The sequence below is a fragment of the Tupaia chinensis genome, unplaced genomic scaffold (assembly GCF_000334495.1).
Source record: "Tupaia chinensis unplaced genomic scaffold, TupChi_1.0 Scaffold144150_1, whole genome shotgun sequence".
NCBI classification, from domain to species: Eukaryota; Metazoa; Chordata; class Mammalia; order Scandentia; family Tupaiidae; genus Tupaia; species Tupaia belangeri.
The window spans coordinates 813,592-826,980 of NW_006204006.1; the positions used below are offsets into that span (position 1 = coordinate 813,592).

The window sequence follows — 13,389 nt, forward strand, 5'->3', positions numbered from 1 at the left end:
AGGGCACATGTGCTCGCCAGACAGACAGAGAGAGAGAGAGACAGAAAGCGAGAAATCACCCCCCAGGGGGAATGGTCACGCAGCAATCCCTTCTCCTCCATTCTCCTCTCTTGATCTTGGGCACACACGCACATGCACCTGGCGTGAGTTTTAAGCCACCGGGTCCAGGACGCGAACTGCAGTCAACTACATGGGAGTCCAGCGACATAGTCATTCCACTAACTGCTGGTCCCTTCATATTATCCTCTTTAAAATTAGGCAATTGGGGGCTGGCAGGTGGTGTGGTGGTTAAAGGTGCTGGACTCCCACATGGCTGACCATGGTTTGAGTTCCGGACCAGGCAGCTTGCTTTCTCATTTGCCCTCGCTCACTCTCTCTCTGTCTCTGTGTCTCTCAAGTCAAATTGAAATAAATTTTTAAAAGTACAGGGAACCAGCAGTTAGCGTAATGGCTATGTCGCTGGACTCCCACGTAGTTGACCGCGGTTCATGTCCCGGACCCGGTGACTTAAAACTCACGCCGGGCGCGTGTGCGTGCGTGCCCAAGATCCCGAGAGGAGAATGGAGGAGAAGGGATTGCGGCGTGACCATCCCCCCTGGGGGATGATTTCTCGCTTTCTGTCTCTATGTCTCTCTCTGTCTGTCTGGCGAGCGCACGCGCCCTACAGTGAAAATCTCTCAAAAAAAAAAAAGTACATAAAGTTGAATAAAAATAATTCTTTTTTTAAAAGATCGATAAATTGGGACCAGCAGGTAGCATGATGGTTAAGGCACTGGACACTCCCACATGGCTAACCATGGTTTGAGTCCCGGACCTGGTGGCTTGCTTTCTCACTTTCTCAACCTCTCTCTTTCTTTATCTCTCTCTGATCAAATTAAAAATAAAGGAATGAACAAATAAAATTAAATAGATAATTATTTTTAAAAAAATAAAATATAGCAATTGGGGGGCCAGTAGGTGGCATGGTGGTTGAAGCACTGGACTCCCACATGGCCGACTGCAGTTTGAATCCCGGACCTAACAGCCTGAGGGTTCATGTGTGTGTGCCCAAGATCCCAAAAGGAGAATGAAGAAGAGGGGATTGTAGTGTACCCCCGAAGGGTGATTTCTCTCTCTCTGTCTCTCTTTGGCAAGTGCATGCATCCTGTGGCAAAAACTTTTAAAAAAGAGCAATTTTAAATTCTTTTAACACATCTTGAAACATTTCACATTGCATTTGTCAATGTAATACATTTTATTTCCTTTATTTATTTATAATTTTTTTTGAGAGAGAGATTTTTGCTATAGGGCATGTGAGCTTGCCAGAGAGAGAGACAGAGACAGAGACAGAGACAGAAAGTGAGAAATCACCCCCCCCCCAGGGTGTATGGCCATGCTGTAATCCACTCTCCTCTATTCTTCTGGGATCTCGGGCACACACACACATAGGCCCAGTGTGAATTTCAAGCCACCAGGTTCAGGACTCAAACCACATAACCACTGTGCCATCTGCTGGTCCCTGTTACTAGTTTTTAATTTTGCTACAGGACACACATGCTCCCCAGAGAGAGACAGGGAAGGAAAGTGACAAAGCAAGCTGCCAGGTCTGGGACTTAAACTGTGGTCAGCCATATGGGGGGTCCAACGCCTAAACCACCATACCATCTGCCAGTCCCCATTTGATTTCCTTTTAAAATACTTTGTTTGGCCCAGCCTACAGCCTAAGGGTCAAGGGAGCTGGATCCTACAGGCTGAATATGGTTTGAAACCCAGTCCTGAGCAGCTGGAAAAACCAGCAGATGGATTACAGTATGAAGACCCTTTTAGGGATGTCAGTCTCTCTGTCTCTCTTTCTCATGGAAAGAAGAAAGAAATAAGCTTTAATACATAAATAACAAGATGGAATTATAGGCTATTACTCTAGTAAGCCAGATTCTCTAGAGCACTACAGTCCTTCACACCTGGCTGAGGTGTATGTCTGCCACACTCTGGTCCAGTATTAGTTGGGGCGCTATTGCCACCCCTGAGTAACTGTCATAGAAGGCGTGTATTCTCAGGGCCTGCACAGCCTGTTTCCTTCCTCTCACCTGGCCCTGGGTGGAATATGCAGCTCTTTTTGCTTCTTCCTCTTTTTTTTAATAATTAAATGATTAATTTTTTTAATTATTTCTTTTCTTCTGAGAAAGAGAAAGAGAGAGGTAGCACCCCTAACAGAGTCTTGATACTATGATCCACCCCCAGCCAATCCCCCAGATCACAGGCACATGTTGCCTGGATGCGTGCCTGCAGTACTCAAAGGAATCTCCAGACGTGAACCCGGAACCTTCCAATGTGGGTCGACCTGGCAGAATGCCATGTTTTACTGCTGTACCACAGTCCAGCCCTTGCTTTTTCCTCTTAAGACAGCTGGCGACGCATGGAGCAGCTTGATACCGTGTGCTTATCGACAGTTTTGTACTTGAGGGACCTTCATTTCCGTTGGCGTCTTTCCTGTCTCTGGCCATCTCTGCACAGGACAGGTGTTCTGAATTCTCTCCTGTCCCTCCGGGACCCACACGACTTTCAGAGGCAGTGGTTCAATGTTTAGTGGAATTTCGGTGGTTCTAGTTATTCCACATGGTTGTCCTGATTTCTTTTTCTTTTCTTTTGGAGAGGTTTTTTTTCTATAGGGCGTGTGCGCTTGCCAGAAAGACAGAGAGAGACAGAGAGATAGAAAGCAAGAAATCACCCCCCAGGGGAGATGGCCACGCCGCAATTCCTTCTCCTCCATTCTCCTCTCTGGATCTTGGGTACGCACGCACACACACCGTGCGTGAGTTTAAGCCACCGGGTTCTGGATTTGAACCGTGGTCGACTACATGGGAGTCTAGCGACATAGCCATTATGCTAACTTCTGGTCTCAGCCTCTGAATTATTTTTGATATAACACAAGCAAATTCCTGCCTAAGCCACTATTTTTTTTTTTTTTGGAGAGGTTTTCGCTATAGGGCGCGTGCGCTTGCCAGACAGAGAGAGACATAGAGACAGAAAGCGAGAAATCACCCCCCAGGGGGGGATGGTCACACCACAATCCCTTCTCCTCCATTCCCCTCTCGGGATCTTGGGCACGCACCCACACGTGCCCGGTACACGAACCGCGGTCAACTACGTGGGAGTCCAGCGATATAGCCATTACGCTAACTGCTGGTTCCCCCTAAGCCACTATTGATGGAATTTCTACCACTTGCCTCTTACCATGTTCTAAAGTGGTATGTGGGTTACTGCAGCTTATGGCCAAGAACCTGTGTCATCTGTGGCGTTACACGTCACAGCTGATGAGTCTGTGGGGTTTCCAAACCAGAGGCCTTTGGGGCCTTGTCTGCTGACTTTAGGGATGGGGGCAGAGGTCTCTCAGGTAAGCTCACTGGGAGAGGAAGGTGGCTAGAGGGTGTGGTAGATGGGAAAGGACCCAGGTAGCCAGAAGACCCCATAGGAAGAAAAGATGTTGATAGTAGGCAGAGAGGAAGACATGACAGTAAAGACTGGCCACTGCTGCAGGTCACAAGGGACCTAAGATGGACGCGGGACAGGAGAGAGGATGGGATCTGGGAAGAAGGAAGTGAAGTGCCGATGGGTGGGTGGTGGGGACGGGACTGGAGCTGGCGCAACCACACTTTATCATGGGATGTCTTTATCCCCAGAGTGACATTCAACAGGCTGGAGCCCCGCAGGAGCCAGAGAGGGGATCTGGGTGGTATGGATGATGTAATGCACAAGCCCCAGGAGGAGACCTGCTTCACTCCAGGGTCCAGGTTTTTGTTAGCACTTTCTTTTTTTATTGTAATTAATTAATTAATTAATTATTTTTTCATTTCATTTTCTTCCATACATTCAATCACATTATTATTTATCTTACAAAATAGATATTTAAACAGGTGTTGTTAGCACTTTCATTCCCTCATGTGAGGTTGTTAGCATTATACATATGTTCATTCACCAAACTCTTAGTTCTGCTGTCATCAGTGTGAGGGATCACATATACACAGATGAACCTGATGTTGACACACCAGGCAGGGTCACTCTGGGACAGCCGAGGAAGCTTCCTAGAAAGGACCACAGAGGTGGCTTTGCCTAGATGGCACTGGCTGCATGGCAAAGCAGGAACCTTGAGAGACTAGCAGGGCATGGGGCTGTGGAGGGGGGACTGGAAAATAAGTTAGGACCCAATTGTGCACAGGAGGCTTATATTCCATACTGTGTGGGTGGCCCTGTGGCCTAGAAGTAGAGGGAGCTGGATCCCATATAGCCAACCATGCGGTTTGAATCCATACTGTGGTGACGGGAACCCACTCCCATGCTGAGCACAGGAATCACAGTCAGGCAATTCTGAAATGATGTTCTAGAAGCACCAGGAAGAGTGGGCTGAGTAACCACTTAGGAAACGGCTATGAAAATCCAGGCACTGCCGTGTGGGGCAGGCCTCAGGTGAAAAGAGGGCCTGGGATGGGGAGAGAAAGAGAAGGGAGAAGAGCAGCAGGAGAGTGAACTGAGGGGAGAGGAGAGGCCTGAGATGGAGAGGAGACCTGGGGAAGTGCCTGGGGTGAGGGGGAGAAGAGGAGGGGAGAGAAAGTATGGAAGGGGAATAAACTGAGAGAGAAGGGAAGGGGAGGGGAGGGGTAAGGAGAAGAGCAGGGAGAAGAGGCCTGAGATGGAGGGGAGGCTGAAAATGGTGAGCAGAAGAAGAGGAAGCCTAGAAGCAGAGAGAGGCAGAGGTTGTGCTGCCTGCAGATTTCATCTCTGGGGAGATAGCCAATGGCAGAGAGAATCCATCTGGGTTCTGGAGTGAGTGCAGAGGGAGAGCTTAGTTTAGAATCACCTGAGAATCTGAGCCATGGAATGGAGGTCAATCACTGAGGATGAGCGAAAGAACAAGATCCAGTTGTGACTCTGACAGAGAAGTCTGTGGCAGAGGCAAAGGGGAACCAGGAACAGGAGAAGAGTCCAGGCCCCAGAGAAAGGGAAGCCTTCAGAGCAGGTGGTGGTGAGCATTAAAAAAAGGTGGTGGTGATCATTCCTGCCCTGTAAACCAAGGCCTGCTTAGGACCAGGGATGGCTAGTGAGGAGGGTTTGATGGTCTAGGCAGGAGCAGTTCCCACTGGGCCTAAAGAGTAATGGTCCCAGGGACCAGCAGTTAGCGTAATGGCTATGTCGCTGGACTCCCACGTAGTCAACCACGGTTCGCGTCCTGGACCCGGTGGCTTGAAACTCACGCCGGGCACGTGTGCGTGCGTGCCCAAGATCCCGAGAGGAGAATGGAGGAGAAGGGATTGCGGCGTGGCCATCCCCCCTGGGGGGGTGATTTCTCGCTTTCTGTCTCTCTATCTCTGTCTGTCTGGCAAGCCCACATGCCCTATAGCAACCCCCCCCACCCCTGCCCCACAGCACCCCCCCCCCCCAAAAAAAAGAGTAATGGTCCCAGCTAGGGCCAGACAAGAGGCACACAGGAAACACAAGCACAAAGTGATGTCTTCCAAAGCAGTCTCTTTTTATTGTTTTGATTGCCTGATATTTTCCCCTGCCACCTTCTAATTTGCTCCCAGACATTTCTGAAATCAAGCATTTGTTGACAAGAGGTCATAGAAAAAAACCACAGTTGAGCTTTAGCGTCTCATTGACTGGTCTGGAGGGCCTCTGGGTAGTCGCACCAGAGCACTGTGGAAGTCTGCTGGATTTGCCCGTGGCCTGATGCCTCCAAACCAAGCATGGGCAGCCCACATGCCTGGGAGTGTGTCTGACAGGTAGGAGTCAGTTTGACAGCTGGCGCTAGTAAAAGATTCCTGGCAACACTGGCTCCCCCTTAACAAACAGCCTGTGGACGTCTGTTCACGAGTGTGCACCCTCTATGCCTATATGGAGGAAATGAAGACTCGGGACCCTATGTGACAGGACCCAGACGGTCACAGAGACAATCTTACCTTTCACTGACTTGTGCCTTTCTTTCTCAGGAGAGGTTCCTGTTCTGGATGGAGGAGATAAATTGAGGGAAGTTATGCCTGATGACCTTGGTTAGTTTTTTTTATTATTATTATGGACAATAAAGACAAGTAGCTTCTTCAAGGTCACAAAGAATGAATGTGGAGTGAGCAGAAGAGGGTTTACTTCTATGGCTTTGCTAACGTCCACAGGCTAATTACTTTGAGTAGGGAGCTAGACTAGCCTTTCTTTCCACATCTGTCAAGGGAGGTAATTGGGTGGCTGGGAGAACAAAACCACGCTCTCCACACTGCTTGGGATGTGACTATTAACAAGGACAAGAGGGCTGAGGCTGGTCTTCATCCATCACATGAGTTTCGCATGTGATTCACTGCAACCAAAATCCCTGGTTTTGTAGATGCAGAAATTGAGTTTTAGAGAGGAAATAGTTTGAATCTTGCAACTAAGTGGCAGCCCAGGTTATATAAATTGCCTATTGAAGGTTTTCTGAATAGGAGACTAGTCCCAAAGTATTATTGGTGTTTTCCCCTGAAAGATCTTACTATTAAACTGCGGCATGTCTTTTACCCAGAAATGAGAGCACAATTTTGCTCCTGAAGGGTAGAGGGGGTAGGGGAGTGGGGAGAGCAGAGATTATTTTTTTTAATGTTTATTTATTTAATTTACTTGTTACTACCATTTATCTTTTTTTTTTTTTTTTAATTTGACCAGAGGGAGACAGAGAAAGTGAGAAAGCAAGCCACCAGGTCCGGGACTTGAATCATGGTCAGCTATGTAGGAGTCCAGCGCCCCAACCACCACACCACCTGCCGGCTCTAAGAGCAGAGATTTTTTTTGATAAAAAGGAGTCACAAAAGTGCACAGTGTATCTTCACAGGTAAGCGCAGGGCCAGGCTCCGGTTTCCATGGCTTTCTCCCGCAGAAAATTGAAGCAGAGGATGCAAGATATTTTCGGAAAGTAGGGCATCTTGAAAGTATTTCGTAATCTCTCCGAGGGGGCGACTGCTCAGGCCCGTCTGCGGGTTTCCGAAAAGGGCGATGCCCAACAGCCTCTTGCCATTCCTGGCCCGCCCAGGCTCGGTGTTGTCTGGTGGGAAGCGGACGCGGGTCGCCGCTCGACCTTGAAGGCGCGGCGCGACCTTGAGGCCTGCGCTCGCCTCAGTTGCCCCCTCAGTGCAATGGGGAGATGCGCCTCGCCGTTACAGGGTCTGGGCCGCCGTGCTCTGCCTCCGGTCAGCAACCCTCCCTCCCCTGAGAAGCCGCTGCACGCCGCCCGCGCCCAAGCCCTTAGCTACTCCGCGCCACCCCACACCGCAGCCACCGCGACGGAGCCCGCGGGCGGGAACCGGCCTCCGCATGCCAGGGCGCACGCGCGCCGCCGGTACCGCCTCTGTGGCACTAGCCTCCATCCATAGGTTCGTTGTTCTGTCACTCCAGCCTGGCCGCGGGCACAATTGGCTAGGAGAGAGGCGCGCGACCCCTGTGGGCGGGGTCCGAGCTTGATATAAAAATGGTGGTCGGCGGGGCTCGTGCCGCTTTGCAGACGCCGCTGCTCGAGTGTCTCGCCCTCAACCATGGTCAACCCTTGCGTGTTCTTCGACATCGCTGTTGACGGCGAGCCCTTGGGCCGCGTCTCCTTCGAGGTCGGGTGGCAGTGGCGCGCCGGGAGGGACTCAGGTGGCGGGTGAGGCAGACGGCCGCGCCCCGAGGGCCCGGGAGCGGGCGACCCTCCTGAGGGGCGAGCGCAAGTGGCGGCGCCATTTCCTGACGAGGGGCCATTTTGGGAGGCCGGCGAGGCACTGGGAGGAGGCCGGGGCGGTGGACAAAGGCGGGTGGGGCGGGTCGACCGCGGGGGAGGGGGCCTGCCGCCGGGCACGTGCTCAGGCCTCACTCCCGCCAGTGCCCGCGGTTTGTTGGGCGTCGCCCTAGCCCGACCTCGGTGCCGCAGGGCATCCGCGTGCGTTTTAACTGCCTCCGACGCTTAGTCTAGTGCATGGGTACAGCCGGGCGGCCACCGCCTAGGGTTCCAATTCAGGACCTGGCGCAAGATGAGCGGTTCCGCGTGAGCGCGGGTCTCTCCCGAGCCTTGGGGTTGTGTTAAAAACGCAGTCTGTTACAAGGATGTGATAGATTGCGACCTGAATGTTTTGCCAGTAGACTTAAAATAGGGACATTATTTAGAAACAGGCCCCAAACATCCCTCCCTGTCCCCCACCCCCAAGCGGAAATGCGAGCGCGCGGGCCTTGCCTTCGCTGGGACCCAAGGACCGCCTCTCGCTGCAGTGACGGTGCCGGGGGGGAGGCGCTCCGCAGCCCTTCCCGATTGTCCGTCAGTGTAATAGGCAAGTCGAGACCAGCCGCATGGCACCCTCCTACCAGGGTGGATTACCCAATGGTTACCTAATTTGTTTGGAGGGTGTGCTGAGTGAGTAAACAGTAATTGCGGCAAAATATCTAAACACCTTGGTGCATTTCTTAAACGTTAAATACTAAATGCTCTCGTTCCGGTTTACCCGACGTGGATAGGCTTTTTAGCATGGCGTAGTGAAATAAGATTGCATAGGGATTTTAACCAGTGGTAGGACCTTTTACCAAAAACAGGTTTCTCCCGCCATGCAGCCTTAGGGTGGGAGGAGGGTTCCTCTGTCTGCTGTGTCACAGTGCGGGCGCATAGTAAGCACCTAAACACTTGCTGGAGGAAACTCATAGTAATCGGACTTTATCCTGTTTTTATCTCTAGTAAGAGCTTATAATTGTCAAGGGCCCTCATAGAAACGTGGCCTCAGGCTAATGTTGGGCGACAGGTTAGTCCCAGGTTAGCCAGAAAGCTGATAGGAAATGAGATCTCTCTTGTGGCTTCTTGAGATGAGGTGGAACTGTCAGCTTCATTTTTAGTGAAGATCTAAACAGAAACACAAACTGAAAAAGACAGTATACTCGAGATAGAAATATTAGAACTAAAAAAGTCAAGTGCATTATTGTAAGAATTATACAGATAAATTAACTGCTGATTTAGCCACATCTCTGGAATAATAGTTAATAAAATTTATTTTTTAAAAAGAATCATTTTATTTACCTTTATTTTAATTTGACCAAAGAGGGATAGTGAGCAAGAAAGCAAGCTGTCAGACCCAGGTCTGGAACCACAGTTGGCTGTGTGGGAGTCCAGGAAAGGTTCAAAGCAGATGCATTAAAAACCAGTCTTTATTTTTTACCCCATTGCTAGATAAGGGACCTAGAAAACAAGATGTGACTGTTCATCTAATCCATGAAGTTATGCTAACAGATAAAAGGTAGTAGCATTTTCATTACCAGTGACTAAAACACTTTTCTACTGATGGGGCAGCAGTGCTTGCTCTCCTTAGAATTACATCCTTGGCTCCCATCAGAAGTTGGGAGAGGTGATGTATATTTGAGAAGCCATCTGTTCAGGAGTAGGTGTGATGTTCTAAAAGATTTAAACTACTTTAGAAGCTTTACTGTTATAAATCATTACTGGTTCTGGATTGTTGGCATGGCTTTGGTTCTGGAGTTTCTCAACCCAATCCCATAGGACCTTAAGGCTGACTCAGGAGCAGTTTTTACTTGGGATTCAAAGCAATTACTGAAGAAGCATTCTCTTCTAGTTAGAAAATGAATTTGTGATTCAGAAATCCCTAAAGGCATGGGCACTAAGCAACAAAATATGCATGCATGTGTTATTAATTGTCGTTTTCTCTTACAGCTGTATGCAGACAAAGTTCCAAAGACAGCAGGTTGGTATCATTTTCTGTGCTTAACAGGGGTGTAGCAGTTGTAATATGTGTGTATTTATTTGTTTGTTTGTTTTTAAACAGAAAACTTTCGTGCTTTGAGCACTGGAGAGAAAGGATTTGGCTATAAGGGTTCCTGCTTTCACAGAATTATTCCAGGGTTTATGTGCCAGGTATGAAATTTAGTGATTTCTGTTTGGATTGCTCCTTTAAATTAGGTGATTGAGCTGGAATATTTTAGGATGCACACATCTGAGCTCTTCTATTTTTATTCCACTTAACCCTGCTACACAGTTTAAAATTGGTTCAAGAGTTGGAACTTTGCAGACATGGCATGCTTTCTGGTTATGTTGTCAAAAGTAATAAGTTCCACTGTCATGTTCACAGGGTGGCGACTTCACACGCCATAATGGTACTGGTGGCAAGTCCATTTATGGTGAGAAATTCGAAGATGAGAACTTCATCCTGAAACATACAGGTCCCGGCATCTTGTCCATGGCAAATGCTGGACCCAACACAAACGGTTCTCAGTTTTTCATCTGCACTGCCAAGACTGAGTGGTAAGGGTGTATAATAGCATAGCAAATGCAAACAAAGACTAGATGAGGAGTCTTTTATTACTAAAACTAGTTACTTGATTGGCTTTATCCTAATGTTTCATCACTGAGGTGTAGTGAAAGAAGAATATACATGGCTACAAATGCCTAGGTGGTTCTGAATACAAGATACCGGTAATAAGAACTGGATACTTGACTGGGTTGAATTGTGTGCTCCTTTGTAATTAGCATGTAATTGTCTTTAAGAGTTCTATACATTATAATTCTAAATATTTGAGAATTTCATTCCTCATTTTAAAAATTGGTTTATAGTAAACTACTACATTACTGTGTCTTTTTAGGTAAATAAGGTAATAACCAGTATTTAGTACAGAAAGACTAAGCCACCATCTGACATCTCTTAGGTGTCTATTGGTTTGTGGGGGCACTAATCTCATCTCAGTAGTGTAGGCTGCTTGTTTATATCTGGTCACTATTAGTAGTGATTGTTCTGTTTCCAGGTTGGATGGCAAGCATGTGGTCTTTGGCAAGGTGAAAGAGGGCATGAATATTGTGGAAGCCATGGAGCGCTTTGGGTCCAAGAATGGCAAGACCAGCAAGAAAATCACCATTGCTGACTGTGGACAACTCTAATGAATTTGACTTGTTTTCTCTTAACCACCAGACCATTCCTTCTGTAGCTCAGGAGAGCACTTCTCCACCCCATCTGCTCGCTATGTCCTATAACCTGTGCTCTCACTGCAGTTCTTTGGGTTCCATATTTTCCTTATTCCCCTCCAAATCTAGCTGAATTGCAAAGTTAAGTTTATGATTATGAAATAAAAACTAAGTAACATTTGTCTGTCCATGTTTGGGTTGGGGGTGTTGGTCTCATTTTAAGCAATTACATGTTACTTTAAGGAAATGGTCATGTGTCTGCTTAATTCCAGAATACTTTGGTTTTGGCTTCCCTGACCTAAGATTTGATTATTTATTTATTTGAGAGAGGTTTTTGCTATAAGGGCGCGTGCACTCGCCAGAGAGAGACAGAAAGCGAGAAATCACCACCAGGGGTATGGTCACACCGCAATCCCCTCTCCTCCATTCTCCTCTCGGGATCTTGGGCACGCATGCACACGCGCCCAGTGTGAGTTTTAAGCCACTGGGTCCGGAACGCAAATCGCGGTCAACTACGTGGGAGTCCAGCAACATAGCCATTATGCTAACTGCTGGTTCCTACCTAAGAAATCTCTATTAAAAGTCCCAAGGTATGCTTCAAGTGGAATAGTGAAAATATAGACAGGGCAGGAAAAACAAGGACCGAGAAGTCTTAAGAAATTGTAGCTTAGAGGGACCAGCAGGTGACCTGGGGGTTAAGGCACGTATGCTCCCCTCTGGGTAGGCAGCTACAGTTTGAGTCCTGGACCTGGTGACTTGCTTTCTCACTTTACCCCCTCTGTCTCTGGTCTAATAAAAAAATTTACTATAGTTTAGGGAAATGCTAGATTTAGGGACTAGTGCTTCTCCCTTGAGGTTCAGTTTGTAGGTGAATGCATACAAAGCTTTTTTTAAATTATTCCATTTGTTTTTTTTGGAGAGGTTTTTGCTGCGGGGGGTGTGTGTGTGCGCGTGCGTGCGTGCGTGCGTGCGCGCGCGTGCTCACCAGACAGCAAGAAGTCACCCCCCAGGAGGATGGCCATGCCACAATCCCTTTTCCTCCATTCTCTTGGGATCTTGGGCATGCATGCACATGTGCCCAGCGTGAGTTTTAAGCCACCGGGCCTGGGACGCGAACCACTGTCAACTACATGGGAATCCAGCGACCTAGCCATTACACTAACTGCCGGTTCCATTAATAAAATTTGGGGACCAACAGTAGTTGTAATGGCTTATGTCGCTGGGCTCCTGTGTAGTTGACCTCAGTTCAAGTCCCAGGCCTGTGTGTGTGTGCCAGAGATCCTCAGAGGAGAAGGGATTGTTTGTGTGGCCATCCCCCCTGGGGGGTGATTTCTTGCTTTCTGTGTCTTACTTGCAAGCAGCCCTATAGCAAAAACCTCCCCCCAAAAAGGAAAGTTGACCAGAGCAAGAAGAAAAAGCAGCTAGGTCCCAGACTGGCCATGTGGGAATCCACCCTCAAACTACCACATCACCTGTTGGCCTTAGTACATAGAGCTTTTTTTTTCTTTTTTAAGGTTTTTACTATAGGGTGTGTGCGCCTGCCAGAAAGCGACAAATCACCCTCCAGGGGGGATGGCCACACCACAATCCCTTCTCCATTCTCCTCGGGATCTTGGGCACACACACAGGTCCACAACGCAAACTGGTCCACCACGTGGGAGTCCAGCGACATGGCCATTACGTGAACTGCTGGTCCCAGTACATAGAGCTTTTAGTTATGTGCAAAGTTCTTAATGTAGTTGAATCTAGGAAGAAAAGGCACTGAAGTTGGAATTGAAAGGGCAGGTGCCTGTTACTTTACAGAGAAAAGCAGTAGATGACTTGCCATGTACCTCAAAGTATATCTGGCCTGACCATGTGTGAGTCAAATCTAGTCAAGACAAGACTTACAGCCTTGTCTCCTGTCTATAATCAAGAACTTGTTTCTGTACAATTAAGCATAAAGGCCGGGCTCTAGAGCTATGGTAGGGGTAGTATAAGTGCCTGATGAGGCAAAGCTATTTGATGACTGGGTCCAGATCCCTAGGTCAGCCCTAAAAGTGGTGTGGGCACTCAAGATGTTGCTGGAGTGTTGGCTGTGTAGAGGGCTTGACAAGGAACACCCTCACTTTCATGTGAACTTTTAACTGCATGCTCTTAAAGACTGATGAATTCAAAGGACAGCCCTTCCACACATATACATTAAAATCTATACTACCTGAGCTGACCAGTTATCTGGGTCTACATCCTGAAGTGACAGTGCCCTTGACTGCTTTGCTTTGTAATTGTCAGGCTGCCTGACTGTTACCCTCTGAGTCAACTACTAGTAGACTTCCTAACAACTTTTTTTTTTTTTTTTTTTTTTTTTGCTATAGGGTGCGTGCGCTCACCAGAGACAGAGAGATAGCGAGAAATCATCCCCCAAGGGGAATGGCCATGCTGCAATCCCTTCTCCTCCATTCTCCTCTCGGGATCTTGGGCATGCACACACA

At 48.2% G+C, this 13,389-nt stretch overlaps 1 protein-coding gene across 1 annotated transcript; it reads left to right on the top strand.

The window, feature by feature from the left end:
* The first annotated feature begins 7,442 nt into the window (after positions 1 to 7,442).
* Positions 7,443 to 11,096, top strand: PPIA (peptidylprolyl isomerase A). Its single transcript, XM_006166026.3, has 5 exons — positions 7,443 to 7,595; positions 9,677 to 9,707; positions 9,789 to 9,877; positions 10,092 to 10,264; positions 10,762 to 11,096. Exons 1-5 carry the CDS (start codon positions 7,527 to 7,529, stop codon positions 10,892 to 10,894), a joined length of 495 nt encoding a protein of 164 aa, XP_006166088.1. The 5' UTR covers positions 7,443 to 7,526; the 3' UTR covers positions 10,895 to 11,096.
* Positions 11,097 to 13,389: the final 2,293 nt, after the last annotated feature.